The sequence below is a fragment of the Rhyacophila brunnea genome, unplaced genomic scaffold, assembly GCF_057557595.1.
Source record: "Rhyacophila brunnea isolate RB1 unplaced genomic scaffold, BYU_Rbru_1.0 scaffold_8, whole genome shotgun sequence".
Classification (NCBI taxonomy): domain Eukaryota; kingdom Metazoa; phylum Arthropoda; class Insecta; order Trichoptera; family Rhyacophilidae; genus Rhyacophila; species Rhyacophila brunnea.
In genome coordinates, this window is record NW_028233350.1 from 9,087,960 (window position 1) to 9,109,993 (window position 22,034).

A 22,034-nucleotide genomic window follows, 5' to 3' on the forward strand; every position below is an offset into this window, starting at 1 on the left:
CGTTTGGAAAATGAGATCAGAGTGTATTTTTGGCGTGTGACATGTAATAAATAATTTATTTTTTCACACAAAAATAAACGCACTCGATTGGATTCGAACACTGATTGTTCGGTTATCAGACGAAAGCACTACCATTACGCCACAGTATGATACTCCAATCATGACGATTATACAGTATAATATTATAGTTTAGAATTGTTCGGTTGCCTGGGCAGGGAATTTATTATACAGAATAATATTATAGTTAAGAACTGTTCCGTTGCCTAGGCAGCGAATTTATTATTGTCGGCTATTTGTAATTCCTTACGTAAACAAAATATTAAACGTCATAGTGGCAGTTGTTAACTAAAATAAAACAACGTTAAATAATTATATAATTTAGTAATATAAGTTAAAGTGTATAGAAATAAACCAACGGCGTTCCAATAAGCGGTCCTTTTTCTTGAGTATGTAATTTAACAAGATACTTAAGAGCTAGTCGAAGAATATAGGTTATCATAAGTTTTGTTTTTATTTGTTATGCCAAAGAAGTATAACTTCTAATGCGCGTACATAAGCACATACACCGATTTTTTATATTGTATGTTTCATTATCATCGTATTTTTTTGTTTTAAGATTGATTTGATAATTTATAGAGGGCGAACTATAAAAGGAGTCAATGAAAAATGTGGCAAGGATCGCAAAGTTTTTCCATTTATTGTACCCTAGTATTGCTGATTAATACAAAACGGGTCACAAATAGAAAAGAAAGTATAGCACGGGGAGGACATAAATTCCCGGTGGCATTTCTTCATTGAAAAGATTTATCACGTTTAGGCCGTCTTTGCCCCCTTTCAGTGCGGGGTTAAAAAGTTTTTTAAACTTCAAGATGAGAAAAGAAGGTCAAAGGGAAACGAGAAGAGAAGAGGAAAGCGAGGTGTTTTGGGAACAGACCGAGACGATGGAACGACCAATCAGAACTAATTGCCTGGATTCTACGTGCCTTGAAAACGATATGGGCGAAGATTACGACGTTTTGCTGGGGTATATTCACTGGACTTAGTAATGAATGTACTAGTGAGCTTTCACTGCAACTGCAGTACGTATTTCTTCATGTATAAAGCTTTGAAGAGCTTTCAATACAAATGCTTGTGCATTAAAACTATTTAACATTGCAATAATTTAACGAATACATTCGTATGTTTTATAAAAATAACAGGTTACATAATGTTTTAATGGATGCTAGGTGTCTATTAAGTTAAAAAAAAATATAGAATAGTTTATGAATGTACGCTAAATTGAATAATGCATTCATTAAACATTTAACTTATTGATTATTCTATATATATTTTATTTGTTACATTATAATTATATTCTAGTGTAGGTATATGTTAAGTTCTAAAATAGTTTTGACGCAAAAACATCTTTAGAAAAAGAAGTGTGTCTTCTTGCCACGTGAGTTAAAAATAACCTACTTACTAATTAAAAAAAATAGCAAATTAGAGTTTCATTATTATATATTATATAATATCCTTAAAAATAACGTGAGATAAACATTGGAATCCGTATTCATTATTTTTAATTATATTACTTGGAAAGCCAATGTTAAAAAGAAATGAATCATCGTGAAGGTCGTTTGAGGAAATCTTGTATACGTATCTATAATGATTATTTTTGAATTATTTTAGTTTACATATATTTTTCTCTTATTTTTTTCTTTGGGGCAGACGTATTGTTTAAAGTCATAATTTTCTTTTAATTTATTTGATTATAGTAACTGAATAGGTACTTGGGTATTTTCCATTCAGGTGGATGATTGAAAAAAATGCAACTTAAAAAAAATAATTAGCACTATTTACATATTTATTTAGAAAAAAGTGTTATGGCATTACAGAGATTCGCCAATGCACCATAATACATAATAAATATAAATTATAAAAAATGATTTAATTACAAATAACAACCAATTTAATATATCAAGAAAGTAGAAAAGAAGGTATGTGGTTATGTAGATATTAAAGTAAAATAATAAATACAATTGTAAATTAACCTATTTAACACGTCTACAAACATGATATAAGTAGTTAATAAACAAATAAATCAACCTTTATGGTGCTATCATATAGATTAATCATACGATATGTAACATCATGAAAAATCAACGTCTTGCGACGGGGTATCACGAAGACCGTAGAGTTACGAGTGATATTGGTAGGAACATGGAAATTAATATTTTATAGTAAAGACGAATTGCAAATGAACCCACGAATAAGTAAATAGAATTGTTTTAAAAGAGCAACCACTCTTCGGTTGGACACGGATTGTATTGATGGCATAGCCTGAAGAAAACTAGTCAGAAAAATTATGATTATCATACTGAAAGAATTCATATGTCCTTAACTAGAGAACTCTAAGAAATTTATTGTAGACTCGATAATGTTAGGTGAATAAATATTACTCTATGATTGGCAAGAGGGCATCGATCATAGGATTTAGGGGTTGCAAAACTGAATGAAAATACCAATGCCAGTATTTTGGTATCTCCTATTTAATACCGGTATTCGTAAAATATACGGGAAAAAAATAGAAGTATCTACCTATAAATATATAAAAGTATATTTAAAATATGTAAAGGTAAAATAATATGGTAAAAATGCTGGTGGTTGTCCTGTTAAACCTTTTATGTTAATTGATACATTTGAATACGTGTATTAATTAAGGCGCTAAGTACCAAAAAAAAATTATAGAAAAATGTTCTACATACCAATGCCAATAACGTCAACTATGGTCTAAGTGCCTTAGCAAGTCAAAAAAATACAGCAAAATATTTAAATCTGGTGACGTTGTGAGTCCGTTTGCGTGTTTTATTTATAATGGTGTAAGTACCATTGCAGTGGTCAACGGCATTCAATGTAAAATGTCTGGCGACGGTGTGTTGACATTTGCTAGTTTTTAATTCCTAAAATTATGGAAGCTGCCGAGATTGCTTCACACTGTGAAAATACATTTTTCAAAAGGTCTGCTTCATGCAATTTTACTGCAGACTCAGTATTTTGTAACCACATGTAATACTACTTTTTGGTACTTAGAGCCTTAATTATTATTACACGTTTTCATTTTGTTTCTACCATCAATAAAGAATATATTGATCTTCTTTATTGTATTGTATAATATCGCTGTTTTTTTAAAACCGGTATTGCAATCCCTAATAGGATCGGAAAAATAATAAAAATATTTAATATATTTATTCTATGTTTGCTATTTTATTTTCTATTTAAAAATAACAGTAAATTTAAATCAAAACATTGAAATACGTTATATAGTCTATTTAAAATAAGCACTAATGGCAGTTATTTGTGAAATCATAGAATATCTGAAAACAAACTTTTAGCCAACTGTATTTAGGTATCGGATAGGATTCTCGAATCTAATTAAATGCTCCCGGCTATTGAACGAGATAAAATCTTCGCGAGAGAAACAAATAACATTATGAAAAGTATAAACAGTCATCGCTTTAATACTTGGGTGATAAAATAATTCGGGCTGGAAAGTCGAAGTAATCTCACGGGTGTTGAAATACCTTCTATCTAAAAAAATACATTTATCTTATTATCGGCGTTCGTCAATACATTTTGGAATTTATAAATCGTTATTTTTTTGGTGGTATGTTGTCTCGCAATCTTATTTATCTAAAAGAAAAAATCAATATACACTTAGACAACATCGAATATGTTATAATACCGTCACCTGAATGCAAAATTATTCTAAATCACATGTTTTAAACATACATAATTTTGAAAAATATAAAAGACGATCGCCAATAGTAGCTCAATTGGGAAAGCGCTTGAGAGAGTATTAAGGACCATTAGTTAAAATTTCTCGCAATTCAGTATGGCTATGGTTTAATTTATTTTTTCATAAGTGTTTTCAAAATTATGTATATTCAATAATTAGAAAGTTCCATTCTTAAATCTTGTGAATTATTCGTTGAATTTTTATAATGGATGTAAGTTTTGTACTATTCCATTTGAGTCGTTTTTTGCGATCCGGGTTTTGCCTTTCGGCATCTTCCAAACCTCAACAAAAAAGGCAAATATACACCGACAACGAATACAATAAATTAACCCTAACTTATATAACAAATCAATACAATAAAGTAGTTAAAAACTTTATTATCTATCTATTAAGTCAATAAAAAAATATATAATCAACAAATTATGAATAGTTGAAGTGTTTGTAAAAAAACCCTACATTATCAATAATAATACACGCGATAAGCATTTATAAATCGTCAAAACATAATAATGGAACATTATAAATTATAATTATGTTTCCGTTCTGCGTATAGATGCATTTAATCCTCTTCTCCTCTTAACCATCCCCTAGCTGAAGTTGGTCACAATCAAAGCTATCTTAGCTTTGTCATCTGCTTCTCGAAACAATTCAGTGGAGCTACACTCATACCAATTACGGTTACGAAATACGGCGTCGTCCTCTGTTAGACTTATCATCGATTTTTATTTTAATGATAAGTTGGGAAATGCTCTACTTTTGTCCTCTCATAATGTGGCTGAGGTACAGTTTCCTAGTTTTGATACTACGCAGAACTTCTCGGTCCTTTACCATTCGATTGAGAACTTCATCATTCGTCACCCGGTCAGTAAAAGGAATTATAAGGATGCGTCTATACAGTCATATCTCGCATTTAATAATAATCATAAGTTACCGATCATTAATGTTGTGAATTTCACGATGACCGAACGGCTTATGCATCAGCTTAAGCATCGACTTATAATATCCTGTGTCCCGAGATCTAATCCCGAGTCTGGCAAATACGAATAGTGTTTGTCAATTTGTGTTTGGAGTCCAGAGTATGGAGCTAATAGGTTGAACAAATGCCTCACATCCATTTCTCGTAAAAAAATCTGTTAATACAAACCTCCACACTATGGAGGCCCTTATGATCGTGTTAGGATCGGACATAGTCGGAAAATTACACGTAATATAATAACATTCTTTATAGATTGATAATATAAATGTATATTGCAGTGTCGAATACTCTATAATAAACATGTAATTTACATTTACATTAACTCGTACAAATAACTACTTAACATTTTATACACGAAACAATGGTAATGAATACCGAGAATTATTGATGTAATATTCCATCCATAAGAAATGAAATTAGAACGTAAAACATATTTGAATTCTATGAAATTGTTTGTTCTGTTCAAAATTTTAATTCAAATTTCATCAAGTACCTTCGATCGATAGTATTAATATTGAAAACAAATGCGTTGCTGATGAATAAGTAAGGTTTTAATGGCAGACTGTATCTTTCAGCCGTGGTCAAGATCGACTTTGTAGAGCTAATAAAAAAGTTTTTTTTTCGATTTACACATAAGAGATATTGCATCGTTGATGGTGAGGTAACGAACCAGTTTCAGTTTTATGGGCAAGGGGACCTAATGAAGCGTGAGGAGAAACAAAAGCGATTCGATGACATAGCGGAAATTAGCTGAATAAACATTACCGTTTCGTAAACACACGGTACCTACTGTTCGCTGTTTATCTCATGTGTTTCCTGCGAAAATAAACAATGCGCTCTCGAATATCACGAGCCAAATCTAAAAATATTGTTTTGAAATATTATTCCGAACTCTATCTAGTCTACTAACTATTTATCTCTATTATTATCTTAAATGGAAGCTGAAAGCTGTTAACCAAGGAACACAAAATTGTTCTGTCACCGATCAATACGATCGACGTAACCATGGTGGCTTAGTTGCTAGAAGAATGGTCTATGAAACGTTGAATCGTAGAGTCGATCGAGTGACTTGCAAAAAGTGTATGCTATTTTTTTAATACTTATTTATTCTATCCAACGAATAAATCACAATATTAAAGAATGTAACATTCCATATATTGAACATACATAACTTGAAAATTCCTCAGATATCCTATAATTACTAGTAGAAAACACATTTTAAAAAAATACGACGCCTGACGGGATTTGAACCTATGGTCGAATTTTAAATATATGGTTGTATATATAAAGACCGTCCAACCTCTTTGTGTCGTATAGTACTGAGATAAAATTCATGTCTAAATGAAACACGGTTCTTGTCGGTTTACAGGAAGCCAGTGCCAAACAAATTTTTAAAATAGCCGATATACTAGATCATTAAATTTGTTAGGTTAGGTTTTCATTATTGAATTCATGAATTTTGCTAAAATCGGTTATGAAAATGATACACGAACAACTCGTAATGTTATATCTCGGTGCTATAGAAATGACTATATGGCGTTTACGGTCATCTCTTTCCGATAGGATAGCTCACGGTGAACTGTGCTACAGTGAAATGTAATAAGTAAAATTTAGATGTAACCTATATCCACTGGTATCGCGCTAATATGCTTTAGCTGATTAAGCTACAGGCATCCTACTTTATTACGATAATTTAAACTAGTAGTCTACATGAAATGCTTATCAAATTGTGTTATTATTGACTACCGGTTTTTGTGTTTAAAATTAAGGAATATTAATTGACTCAATTACTAACCGACGCCCGGCTCTCGCCAAATATTTAGTTATGTAGGGTGAATACCCTACCATCCAGCATGACTTGGCAGGAAACCATTTATTTATAACTAAAATGTATCTTGCAACATCACTTTACTGGTAAAAATAATATTTAATAACAAAGGACCACAGTAATATTATTAAGTCTGAAAACGTAGAAGAAAATCATATGCCGTATACCGCATGCCGCAGGGATACATGCCTAAAACAGTAAAATTTCGTGCAGGCTATTCTAGAGTTACAGTATGAAATCCATACATTATAAAAAAAAGAAAATTGCTGTATTCGATTCATTGATCAGTGCATATGAAACTCCCCAGAGTGGAGGCTATGTTAGAATATTTTTTATAAGAATTGGTTATTAGCCTTGTGTTGAATCAAATAATACATATTGAAAATAATAAATTTGGCATGACGTGCGTTTGAATCTGCATCCACGGGTCCGTACTTATATAAAGACGGTCACTCTAGGCTCTAGGGTACTAAAAAAACGTGAGTTTAAACGTCGGTCATACATTATAATAAATGTTTTGGAATAGCAAAATATTATTATAATTACAAGTAAAATTAAATTTATCATGAAAAACGATACTTAAGTATTTTTTAAAAATAATCATTACGTAACTATGGTTATGAAAGCCTTTTTTCAATAAAGATCAAATAACAATGTCATTTTTTATAGCAAACTGTTATGGAGGCTAAATTGAGCGATAGCAATATTTCGTCATATATTTTCGAATAAAAAATCGCAACCTCAACATTTTGTCATTTATCAAGTTTTATCATAAACGCTAGCTATAAAGTGTCAATAATAATCTCCACAGAAAAAAACTCCTCTGAAGAAACAACATCTCGCGTAGACGTTAAAGTAAAATATTGAGAAAAGCTCTATCGTAAAACAGAGTCAAAGTTGAGGCAAGCTTTTGCCTGCGTCGGTTTCTTATGTCCCCCGAGACCGGAGGCCAGGGGCCGTCTAAAAATGTGACAACTTATCGACTCGCCCACTGTTAGGCGGACCTGGCACAATGTTTGTCGGACTCCTTTGCGTCTCACTCGCTCTTTCTTGGTACTGTATTGTCAAAGTGCCAGAATTTCTTTATGCCGAGAAGCCTTAACGAAATAATAAGCCTGGAGCGACGCCTGGGAGAAGCGTCGTGACGTGGTTCAAGGGAAGCGTGTGATAGGAAAGTTTTTTTTTGTGCTCTGTCGTGAAAAGAATATTTTTATCGTTTTAATGATTTTGAAAAGATCGGCATTATCTTTAATCAATAGTATTAAACCAATCCGATAGCCACTAGCATATTTTGTTTTCATTCTTATTATTTATAAAGTCAATATTTTATAGTTTACATAAAAATTTACTGTGAACTATCAGATAAGGGCAATACAAAATAAAGTTGTATTGTATACCGGTAGCCAAGTCTACCCGCTGTTCAAAGGTAAACGATTGGACAAGTATATAAATATATACTAAAGTTATAAGTAGAAACTTACAAAATTTTAGGCATGTTATTTATAACGATATATACATGCTACATAATAATATGAAATTGGTCAAAAGTTGAAAAGCTCAAATAATGAAAAGTTCTCTATTTTTAATTCAATAACAACGCATGAAAATATTATTAAAAAAACAAACAACAAATATGACTATGCCGATGCTATACCATTATATTACTATCCTCTCTTTGAAAACTATTGCAGAGCTGTTTGTAATTTGGAAAGATTTGCAAAGATTATATTATTTATCTTAGCATCACTTATTATCAGTAAGTTTTATACATTTTAAATATATATATGGTACGATTTTATCAGAAACTCTGATATAAGATAGCGGTCTATGCAGCCTTCAGTAAATTGTTTCACTACAGTGAAAAACTTTCCTAAACTTTTCCTGCGATGGAATACTTTGCACATCAAGAAATTTTAACCGAATACTTTGTTTATGTTGTGAGATATGTAAATAATACATAATCAACATCATTAAAAAAATGAGAAAAAAATAATAATTGCTTAATTAGTAATTATTTTTAAAACAACACATAAAACGTGTGATGATTTTGGATATTTGCAAATATTATTGCACAATTTTGTATAGTTGAATCTTATATCTGGTGTGGCGTTGAACATGTTTCTAGCATAATAAGGGAATCCTGCTTTGCCCGTCAATATTAAGTCAAACATGCTTGAATTTGTTGCAGCCGTTGCAGCATATAATAATATAAACATTCTAGGTTTTCACGTAACATAGTTTGGGGAATCCTGCACTACACTATTATTGTCATTGGGCCCCGTGCCCCGCTGTAGTATTAAAAAAACATATATTTGTATAAAAAGAATACAGCACGGTTGTTTATATCTCAGATAAAGTGGTTAATACATCCAATCTCCATAATTTTGATCATAATATCATACTATTCATATCTACCGTCAATTGTATGAATAACCTTCAAACATTAATCAGTAAGTAATCTACTGTGTAAATTATATGATAACTTCATTACAGTGCTGTGGCAAATACTTGAAGGTGGCTTGAGAGTGGGTTTATTATTTGGGCCCCGCATCAGTTGAAGTACGAATTTATGGTAGAACGGATTTAACAGAATATTTTGAGACTCTTTTACTTTAGGCGCTTTGAATTAATAATATCCGTCATTTTATCCAACTGACTCTTAGGTATACTTAGTCTCAATGCTAGAAGCCATTGGAAATGTATTTTTTCTGACTTATTCCTACACGGTGTAAATCAAATTAATGGGTGTATTCCTGATAATTTTCTAAAAAATCGGGACCATCAGTTGTTTTTCTCCCAAGGTGCACTCGTCATTGGTGATGCCAATTGGGAGAGCAATGATTGTGTTCAATCAAATCGCTTTGAATATTGATGTATTCCACCAGCTACGTGGGGATGACGAAAAGTGAACGTTGTTTTATAAATGATTAGAATAGACATTACTTGCCTCATTTCGCGTAGGTACATCCATGATATTTAACTACTAAAATGTTGTTTTAACTATATGAATACTCTTTTTAGAAAACTGCTCTTATTTCTTTATTTTTTTCATGTCATGTTGTTAAACGTCTTGAATTTGTAATTTGTAGACTTCAATATAATATGTAAATAAATAAATACTTTTTTTGAATTTGTTAGTACAATTAATATTAATGTTTGCCTTGATCTGTAAATAAATTATTTAATTGCTTATTAACCACAATACGTTAAAATGGTTTCAAACAATGTAGATCTACTGATTTGTATGTATTTAATGCATCGTGGCCAAATAGTGATATCTATAGGTTTTTTGTTTGTTAGTCATGCGTTGAAACTGTGTGAAAATCACTGGTGACGACTGATGTGAAAAATATCCGCCATTTTAAATTGCAAACGTCTCGCCAATAGTTTGCTTGACAACGAATGCACTGATATAATAAAGAATGATCACTAGGTAGAGATAAATAAAGCGTGGCGAAATATTGCGCTCATGCAACAATAATATTATATAGACAAATCCGTGTGATTATTTATTTTTTCAAAGCGATTGATTTAAGATTATTTTCACGTGTATTCATTTATGGATACACACTTTTGTATTTTATTGTTTGTTTAGTATTAAAGTCAGCCTTATAAACTATTATTATCAGTCATATTTTTATGTCATATTATTATGTAACATATACATATTTGTCAAAGGAAATATTAAAATATCATTATATTGACTGTTGTGAAAAAAAAGGGTGTAATCCTCAGTTTTTTCAAAATAGGTTTTATTGCATAATAACAGGATGTAAGCTGCAAATGCCGAATTATTATCTAAATTTGGCTAGAAATATTAAAAAAAGAAGGAAATGACGTGGGAAAAACGACTTAACCGTAATTTGTGTTGTTTTTTTTTTTTAAATAACTCAATAATGAATTATTATTATAAGACTAAAGATAAAAAAACCAAATTATCAATTTTATTATCATGCAATTCAAGGTTATGTCTATTTTTTATTTTAGCTTTGACTGAAAACCATAACAAAAACGTTTTTGTGCCTCCTGTAAAATTTGATTTGTGTGGATTACGCTCTTCTTCCTTTCCACAGTCGATATGATTACATTTAACAGTTAAATTATCAAACGTATGTCTATCTTTTTTTATTTTTCTCATAAGAATCTTCTACCGTTCTCCAAAATACAAGTTATCACCACTGATGTATGTATTGTAGATATTCTGTATCTACATGCATGTATACAACATGTTAAGTGTACATCAACATGCTTGTTTGTTAACCATCGTGTAATGAATTAACATTGTTACTGTGATCAATTTAAAAAAATAAATGCCAATTACAATTAGGTGTAATCCGTTGAGCTCAGCGATTAATCATATTTTTTGCTAATCTCCCGGGAGAGTCCCTCTTAATTTCATTAACGCCCCTGTTTTGTTAACGCCACCTGGATTCTAATGAAATTTTACATCGCGATTTAAAAACAACTTCGTGGCGGCAACGCTGTTTAAAAATGGAACTCTCGAACAATGGCATTTTAAAATTTAATCCATCACGCGTATGAAATGAGGTTTAACGAGATGTTAATTATTTTTGAAACTGTTATTAATTTGTGACAATTTACAATTGTTTTATTTTGTATTAAATGTTTCGATGACAATTAATATTATTAAATTTAATAAACTGATTAACGACTTAAATTTTAATTATTATTATTTATTATTATCATAATTATATAATATTCATAATCATGACGGTAATATACGTCACAACTACATTGAGTATTAAATATGTGGTATTGGTTATGGTTGTGGTGGACCCACGGTGGCCGCGCGGTTTAAGCGTTGGACTATAATGCCGTGGGTCCCAGGTTCGAATCCTGGGTCTGGCAAGTACACATATTGTTTTTCAATTTATGTGTGAGTCAGGGTATGGACGTAATAGGTTGAGCAAAAGTGGCTGACATCAATTTCTCGTAATAAACAAAATCTGTTAATATAAACCTCTACTCTGTGGAGGCCCATATAATCCTATTAGGATCGGATATGGTCGAAAGAATTCGTAGTAAAGTCAGATGCGTCCATGAGCCAATATTTCAAAATATTTATACAAACCATCAAATCCTACTCCAAATCCTTCTCGCCCTACTGCAAATTACTCTCGGAATTTTTACTAAAAAAATATCCAGTTTTTGTGATAACATTTTATTTTTTATCCTGTAATGACACATGTAATACACAAAATTAATGAAAAAAAAAGTTTAATAATAACTATCATTTATATTGACAAAGCGTATGGCGTTAAAATTTAAAAAATACATAAAAAATATATGCCTACAATAAATATATATGTATAATAAAAAAGGTAAGCCATTTTATTACAAATATTTTGATTTACATCCGGTCATACATGCCTAATTATTTTTGCCGCCTACCTTGACTTTCGTCCGTAGTGGCAGACATTTGTGTTCACTATCAGTTTACAGAACCCCGGCGAGTGCACTATTTTTTTTTAATTCTTTCTCTAAAATAGACGTGGACATAAAACGTGACACCTCCAAGTATTACAGCGAATAAACGTATTCTACCTTAAAATCACATAATTAATAAAAAATTATAAATTAAAATATTGAAAGCGAATGAAACAAAAAACGTTTTAAATATTTGAAAATGGAATATAGTTATATTGGTTCAATAATACAAATATAATTAGGTAGGATTTAATATTAATCGGAAGGAGCTTTAGTTATCCTCATTACATAATATTATTATGTTTCATTAAATTCTACCAATCGAACAATAATTATTATCATGGTTAATAGGTATATTATTACCATTCTAACATAATAATCCAGAATTATCTTGTTTACTTAAATTAAAATCAATGTTCAGTTTTTGTTCAATTGATAATTTATCTTTATATTATATATTTGTAAGATATTATTGGATTTAAAAATCATTAATTCATAATACGATATGATAGTATACAACATATACATAAAGACAAAGAAATAATAAGTATTATTCAAAATAAAAATATATGGACATTAGAAATAATTAATATAAAAAAAGATATAAGATTGCATTTTGAGTGCTACTGAAGACTAATTTCAATGAAGGATTATTATGTATTTAGTGTTAAGCTAACTTATATAAAAAAAATGTATAAAAGTAATATCAAAATATATAACTTGCCAAAAATATGATGTTACTAATAATTTTATTAAAAAATATTTTAACATTTATCGGTACAAATTTTTGCGAGCATAATATCTTACTATGTAATATTTCTACCAAATTGAAGATTACAGTATCTATTATGTTTCCATTATTTTCTTTTTAGATGCAGTATCGATATCCCTTATTTTTTATATTATATATTGGTTATGTATACACAGTAAAATTCACTATATTAACTCATCAGAATGACTCCTACAATTAGCACGAAAGAAAAAATACAATATCACAAAAGTCTCGAAAAGTTTGATTATAATATTTTGGATTAAAATAGAATTTATTATGAAAGTAGGGATATTGGTATATTACAAATTATAATTAATTTCAAATTCGTAACCAAGATACACAATAATTGATAAAAAATTAGAATTTCGATAGTTGATTTAATGAATATAATATGCATTACCATTGTATAAAAAAATAGCATTGATTCTTAATGTTCTTTAAGTAAATTTTTCCTTAGAGGTCGGAGAAAACATGGAAGCTATGAATGGACCAAACGGAACAGTGTTATGGAATTTTCGTTACCATAGTGGTTTTCAAACTTATTCATTATACGACACCCTAAAAATACCAATAAAATTTTTGATATTGGAATCAAGTGATTATAAGAAAATGTGCCTCCCTCAATCATCCTCAAATTTTTATGCTTACCTATTTTTGACTCATTGTTCAATTTGTACAAATCTTATTACATTAATGTGAATTTAAAATCAGTCGATAGTATTAATTTTTGAGATGAATATATTCATCGTCAAAAAGCCTTCCTACAGTATTATGGTAATGATAATTTAAGTTAACATAATAACGTAAATTGTACGAAAATACTATACTTATTTTAAATTTATTTTACAACAAAGATGTATTATCAAAAAATGCACCAGCCGAAAAAACGACGCACAAAAATCTCTTCCGTTTCGGGCTTTTAGAATAGGCAAGTGGCGTGAAAGTGTCTTTTTTCCTTTTGAATAGAGTCTCCGTGACAGTGACGGCCTGACAAAAGTTTGACGCGACGGCACCGCAACAAGTATAGGCCAAAGCGACGCCAGAGACGCCCGCCCGGTTTCCTGCCCGCCGGCGCCCGCCGCTTCTCCGTCAAAGCCTTATTCAGCCTGCGGAGAGCAACAGGTACCCACCGCTAAAGACGCTGCGTGTATACTGAAGCTTTTTACATACCGCATTACGATATTTTTACTGTTACCAAGCATCCAGAAAATTCGTAGGTAGAAACTAATTAAAATATATAGGTAGGTATATAATATGTTAAATATAACTACCCTCGTCATATAAATAGTTAATAATGAATAATATTGAAAAGTTTCCGTTTAATAACATGTATTTTATTATTTATCCATCTTTACTAAAGCGATATGGATGTTATACAGCAGGGTTGGCGAACCTTTGTACGTACGCCTGTCAAAATTTCCCAAATATTATTTTTTGACTGTCTGACGTGCCCAGCCATAGACTATTATATAGATACATCTAGACGCCACCCGTTGCCTTGCTAAATGAAGCCGCGTGCCGTGCGTTTGGTTTGTAGGCGAGCGAACGTATTCGTCTATAAAATGTTCGAGACCATAGACCGGTTTGCTAGTGCTCGTCCAAAGTGCTCGCACTAGACGCTCAGAATTAAAATATAATTTTAATTTTTTTACGTTATATAGAATTTTTAAGCGGTCGAAATGCAACCATTAGGTAAAAAAAGATATCCATAATTTAAGTTATTTTAAAGAAACACTAGGTCACTGATATTAAAATATATAATAATATACAAATAAATTATCACGAACATGTATCAACTTACCTATGAAACGTAATAGTACCATCTTCTTGCTTATCAGTACGGCTACCATATTTTAAAACAACACACAGAACCATTTTTTCTACTTAATTAACTAAAAATATTTACCACTGACTTTATGTTTAACACAAAACATAGCAATTTTAGCAACATGGTTATCGACGCTTAGTTATGCAATAAGCTAAAATTTGCCGGCTACATCGTAGCAAACGATCTCTCAGATCTGTAAACCTTCTATCTTACTCTAGCGCGTGTCGCAGAGATTATAAGGGTACCGAATACTTTCTCACTCGCATTTATGCATCGTTTTTGTTCAGGCCTTGTGCCCAGCAGTTTTCATGGAGAAAAAAATAGCTGTTAAGAATTCTATGAAAAATTATGATATTTTAGATATCACTCACAGAACATAGTACACGTCATATAGCTATGTTATATTTTTCAATTACGCCACACATTTTGGTCCACCAATTTTAAAACTGTCAGAATTACTACTACAAGCTCCATCAAGTTTTTGTTTCATATTTTGTACAGTCATTTTTGTGGGTAGAAATTAAATTGTTTGTTACTATATTACTTACTTAGTTTGGTTTTTTTCGCGTAAATAGATACCAAAATTGCTCCGATTGGATGACGCATTCTCTCGCTACAGTGATCTCAAGCATTTTAAATTGATCAAAATCAGATCTTTGCGGCGCGTTTACCCCCGCCGCCTGATGAGCTTAGTGCGATAATATTATATGGAATGCATAACGCCTAAGAACCAAGCAATATAATTATATATTTATATTAAAAGTAATGCTAATTCGTGAAGAGTATTTGCCTGTTATTTTTTATACAATGCGATTTGTTATTTATTATTATTATAGGTTTTTTCTCTTTTCAAAACAAAAATTTTGTTTGCCATGCAAAACTATCTCACATGTCATAAGATCGCCACCACTGTTATACAGCGTCTTATTATTCGTATCGATTTGATTAATAATTCTACCCTCTATCCTTCAATTTCGATATATTTATCTTCCGAAATATTAACTTTTTGTTAATGATGGTATCAATTTGAGTTAATAACCAATATATTATTCCTCATGGTTGGTTGCTAGGTAAAACTACTATATATTATCATCGATTTACTTTTCGAGATAATTGGCTTTGAATATTTCGTTATTAAGTATTTCAAGATAAACAAAATAATTAACACACCTATCTAATACACAATCACTGCTAAACTTTTAATTACCACATTTAAATAACACGTTAATTATATCTAATGGCCAACGACTCCAAACGCGCCAGTCGTGGTGTTAACACTAAATGAGTTAAATAAAATAAATCACAACTAACCTGTTGTTTTGTAATGTAAATAGGTTTATTGACTATAATCCACGTGACCGTCTCGTGACACGCTGGCGCTGTGGTCGACCCATCGTAGGTCATGTAGGAGTCGGTGTCTGGTAACAACCCTCGAATAGACAGACGGTTGATGGGAACTTCATTGCCTGAAAAAACACACTCAATCGAATTATTACTGTGCTAAAGAATATAGTTTCAGTATAATTATAATAATAAAATAAATTAAAAAAAAAAAACACATTTTGAATGGCGAATGCTCAGATAGTAATACACCGACTTACGCGAATTTGGAGTTACGCGGTTTTTTATCGGATACTTCAGATTTAGTTCCACCAGAATACCATAAGACAATTGAAGCTTGACATAAGGTCTCAGTTTAATCGAAAAAAGCGTAAAAAAATTAGAAAACAAACATCGAAAAACGCGTTCTAGCTACCAAGCAATGAATAAAAAAAAATATTATCTTGGCACGAAAAATTTCTACACGAAAAATGAAGACATTGAATTTGTTAGATTTTATGAGGCTATCGAAATAACTTTTTTACGTAAATTATTTATTTTGTTCTTCGTTGAAGTCTATAATTTAGAAAATTTTGAACCCTTTTCAATTGAGCTAAGACCTTCTGTCAAGCTTGTAATTATTTTCATGTATTTTTCTGGTGAGACTGGGTCTGAAGTGGTGTGAAACAAAAATATCAAGAACAGAGTAACTCTGAGTTCGCGTAAATCGGTGTAGTTTAAATCGGGTTATTATTGTACAATAATAAACGAATTGTAAATTTGCCATTGTCATAAATCAAAGAGTTTTAATTATATCAGTACCTACTAAATATTATTGTTATAGCCCCGCACTTTTGAGCCTATTTTTTTTATTCCTATCAAGTATTAATAAGCAGCATAATGAATGTCTGGAAATGCATTTTATAAAAATTTGCTTTATCGCACCATTGTTCTTATTAATCTAAACATTTGGAATGCAATGCATGTTTATCGATTATTGATTCAAACTTCTTTCTAATGGACATTGTTTTAAAAAATATGCACTTTTTATTAATCTAAATGTCTGAGAATGCCATGCCGTTCACGTCAACCTTCCTGTTGACTGTTAACAAGTTATTATCTAAAACAAAATCTATTATATAAATTACATTATAATAAAACCGGTTTCAATATAAAAGGTGTTAATATTATGAAGTTGATTCCGCCGTTCTATAAAATTATATTGTAAATAGCACTTTATGTTGATACTATTCTATAACGATACTATTCTGAATTTATCATTTATCTCTGTTTTTATTCTGGTGTAATTATGGATAATGGATTAAATTTTATAATATAAAAAGTACATGACAACGAATTATTGAAAATGCTATTGTTTGAATTTTAATAGGTTTTGTGCAAATATGGACGAAATAATTTAAATAAATTATTCAGCATACCTTTTCTATGAATTTTGCTACAAAGTAAAACACGCACTACTATGATTGCATTTATTGTATTGTTTATTAGTAGCATAACTATTTAATACGGTTGTATATTGAGACTGTTATAAAATGGTAATGGATGTTTTTATTTTTTTTGCAGTGACGTGGCTGTTGCTATGCTGGTAATTATTTTTACTAAAAAAATAATTTAAAGGATTGTAATAGGTTAAACTAATAATTTTGTGAACAAAAAAAATACTAAATAATCTTAATACTATCGACCGACACCGAAGGTACTTGATGGAATTTGAATTTAAATTGGCCCTAAAAAGGCCTGCCAAAAGGCGAAACACGGGTCGTAAAAAACGACTCAAATGGAATAGTATAAAACTTATACCCATTAGAATACTAAAATAATCATTGAAAAATGGTTTAAATTTCGATATATTATTAGGAATTTATTTTGAGAATTTTATAGTAAACCTTTAAAAATGATTGTACTTTTTATTATAAACAGTTGATCGATATATAATTTAATTATAATTGCTATAGAGCAACTATTATATATTGTGATGCCCACTCGCAGATTCCATAGAACGTTTTTTTTTTTTTTTTGTGAAAATATATGCCTCCTTAACGATGCACTTAAGTATATTTACATGAATTCCCGACCATGTCCGATCTTAATAAGATCATATTATTATGGGCTTCCACGGAGTGGAGGTTTGCATTAACAGATTTTGTTTTTATGAGAAATGGATGTCAGCCACTTGCTCAACCTATTAGGCCCATACCCTCCACTCAAACACAAATTGAAAAATAATATGTGCATTTGCCAGACTCCATGAATAAATAAACAAAAAAACTCAAATCAACTGAATATTACGAAAAATAATCACTGCTCTTTCTTCCGCTTTTATTCGTGTCTTCTTGATAACATAATACAATGTAGATGTAGTATTATTACAAATAAATAAGTTGCGGTAACTTATTGTATTTGTTGAATTTATATACATTTGTACGCCATTGCTAGTGTGGTTTTCATTGTTAGCACAAAAAAGTGGAAACAAAACGCCGAATGCAAATTTTAAAATCAATTAGTCATTAATGGCGCCCGGCGGGAGTACAAATTTTTTCGCCGACAGGTCACCGGGGAGCCCCCGCCCCACCCCAGCGATTGTAAAAGCGCAATAAAAAATCCCGCAACTATTTTGCATTCGTTTTGTGCCAAAAAGCCATGGCGGGGAAGCACCCCGGCTGAATTATGGCGCGGTTTCGACATTGTAATTGTTAATTCGCCGTAATTAATTTTCGCGGAATGTCCTTTTTGATTTATCGAATGAAATTTTAATTAAATCGAATATTTCCGTAAAATGCTACCCGAAACAATGCTGTAGAGTTGTAGACAATGGTTGTTTTGGATAATGCGTTACGCTGCATGATCATCGCCATTATTTCCGGTGCTGTTATTCGATATATCGTAGTTAATACTATGTAGCAAAACTATATCAAACGTACTCATTGAAACTTATGGATATATTTATTGAAAATTACTATTTTCAATTGGTCAATGAAAACGTTTCTTCACATAATTTATTTCCAATAATATAATTTTAAACATAGATACATAATTTTGAAAACACTTCTGAGAAAATTTATTAAAGAAAAAATCTTTTTGATAAAAGTAAGACAGCCCAGGAATCGAACCTGCATCTCTTGGGTTTTGCGCCCCTGCACATTGACCACAATGCTAAAGGCGCCATACTTAATTGCGACAAATTTTAACTAATGACTCTTATAATACTCTCTGAAGCGATTTTCAAAATTGAGCTACATTGGCTATCGGATTTTGTACTTTTTCTTGATATATATATATATATATCTTACAAAACGTCTGCAAGGTAGACCTAGAGGCCACTGAATCGATGAAATTTTAAAGTTCTGCGAAAGTACGTGGCAACGCGATGCACAGGACCGAGAGAAGTGGAAGAAGCTTGAAGAAGCCTTCATCTAGCAGTGGATAGATTCAGGCTGATGATGATGGTGATATATTATCTTATATTGTGTCTTATATTGGTTTTGATACATTTTCTCAGAAGTGTTTTCAAAATTATGTATGTTCAATACTTATATTACATTCTTAAATCTTGTGAATTATTCGTTTAATAAAAAAATAGTTAATGAAAAATATAATTAACTTTATTTTTACCAGTGTTCAGAGAAGAATGAGACTGGTTTGAAAAACACTTGTAATAATTTACAATGTAAGAAATGGACAGGTGTTTAATTTAAAAATAAAATTCGAATATAATGGTAGCAGTTTATTATTTGGAATGTAAGTATTAAATTTATAATTTTGAATGACATAATGAAACAAGTTAACAAAACTAGAGTCTGTCTTCTATAAGCTGGCGTGCCGGTTTCCCCCCCCCCCCCGCTTCAGCATACATCTCGTTCCTCCCACCCATTGAAAACTTGCAACAGTTGAACGCGATGGCACAATGTTTTCCGTGTGACGTGTACGCCAGTTTATAGAATACAAACTATTAGTAAGTGTTAAGAAATTAACCATGCCTAATATTTTTGTTGAATAATTCTAGATCAGTTAGTTATGCAGGTGATCAAAATACATATTATTTGTAGTTTGATAAAAACGTATTTACTAATAATACATGAACATTGTTGCTAAGATAATATGGTAAATTATTTGTGTACATGATATAGTATATTATTAAATAAGAAGACGTATTCAAAGCACACAATATTGACAAACATGTATATTATACATACGAGTGGGGTTTAACTCACGTCTTTTCGGGTGAGTTCTTCGGCCTCTAAGCTATCGATCAGTCTATGATCCATGCGAATTGTTTCTAATTTTAACGCTTCAATTGAAATACTTTAAATTCCACAAGTCAAGAGGAAATATGCTTTTTCTATATTAAATAATTTAACATCTTTAAAACCTTATGTATATTAAGTATCTAATATAAAATAAATTTAATAAGAAGGCATCTTATTCTTGACAAATTAAAACGAGTGGCTTTATCTAAACCGTTAAAAAAACGAAATATTTTTATGTCATAAGTATCAAATAATACTTACATAGTAGTGTGTACCATTGAATTAATATGAACATAAAATAGAAATTATAGTTTCATTAGCAATAAAATTATAATTTAAATGAATTAGTAAATTAGTATATTCTTCTCCAATAGACTTACCTCCATAACGTATTTTTTCTAACTGATCTGTTAGTATTCTCAGCTCTGGATTAGACAAGTCCCCGAGCTAAAACAAAAATACAAACTATATGAAAAACATAATTATAATAAAAAAATATATTTAATAAAGCATAAGGAGCGAAGAATACAAAGCAATTTATCTCTCATCTTTACATATTATATGAATCATTCTTTATTTTGTGAAGTTTTGCAACGTTTGTTTACTAAAAGATCAGGCGGTATAATTAATGGTTTTTTCTTGTATTTACATAATATGTATGTTTTGATACATATTTTCTGTATAGATTTTTCAGGATTACCTTCCGAATTCTATACTTTTGATATTTCTAAAGCTGCACGTGTACCTACCCTTAAAAACTTCATTCAATAGTATAAAACATACATATATATTATATTATAGTGTTCACACATATAACATAAGTATCTCATATGTATATAACGGACATACTAACTAAAAATAATACCAATTATTTGTATGCAGCCAACGTTGGAACACCTGGCCAATGTAAAGCTTAGTATTATGGATGCCCACATAATCTAGAACGTCCGTAAGAGCATTATCACGTATCGGTAACGTTCACAGAAAATTGTGTCCTATATGTACCAAACACTGAGCACCGGTGAGGTGATAATCCTATGGCTATTAATTATTTGTAATTGGATGATCACATATCGTACAGGATATAATATGTAGATGCAGGATATTGGTACGAAGCTTTCGGTTTATAAATAATTTAGGATATGCAACTAAGGAATATTTTGATTTCTACATAAAACATAATTTTAACTCCATATTGGGTTTTTAGAAGAGAAATAAATGGTTCCAAAGTTCAGACATTAAATGCTCATGTTTCTGAAAATTATATTTATAATGTAGTGAAGGAAGTTTATATATATGTTATTGCTAAGTCAAACTGTATTCCATTGGCGAAAATAAATGAATTATTTATTACAAATACTTCAACTATTCATAATTTTAATATTAATACTTTCGGCCGAAGGTACTTGATGGAATTTGAATTTAAATTTTGGTGAGTGTACACGACGCCTGATCATGCCGAAAGGCGAAACCCGGGTCGCAAAAACGACTTAAATGGAATTGTACAGAGCTTGAATCCATTCGAATTTATTTATAATTTGTTGGTCATATTTTTATTGTGATCCTTGAATTAATAGATAGTTGATAAAGTTTTTACCAACTTTATTGTATTAATTTATTATATGTATTATATATTATATTATATAATTTAGTATATGCATCTAAGAAATATTTTGATTTCTACATAAAACAAAATTTTAACTCCATATTGGGTTTTTAGAAGAGAAATAAATGGTTCCAAAGTTCAGACATCAAATGCTCATATTTCTGAAAATTATATTTATAATGTAGTGAAAAAAGTTTATATGCTATTGCTAAG

General features: G+C 30.6%; 1 protein-coding gene across 1 annotated transcript in view; it reads right to left on the reverse strand.

The window, feature by feature from the left end:
• Nucleotides 1-22,034, reverse strand: part of CARPB (Carbonic anhydrase-related protein B) — a 442,936-nt gene that overhangs the window by 29,908 nt on the left and 390,994 nt on the right. The window contains exons 6-7 of the mRNA XM_085958793.1: nt 20,596-20,662; nt 15,939-16,093 (exon numbers count right to left, since the gene is read on the reverse strand). Coding sequence (XP_085814919.1) covers nt 15,939-16,093; nt 20,596-20,662 — 222 coding nt within the window. The remainder of the gene's footprint in view (nt 1-15,938; nt 16,094-20,595; nt 20,663-22,034) is intronic.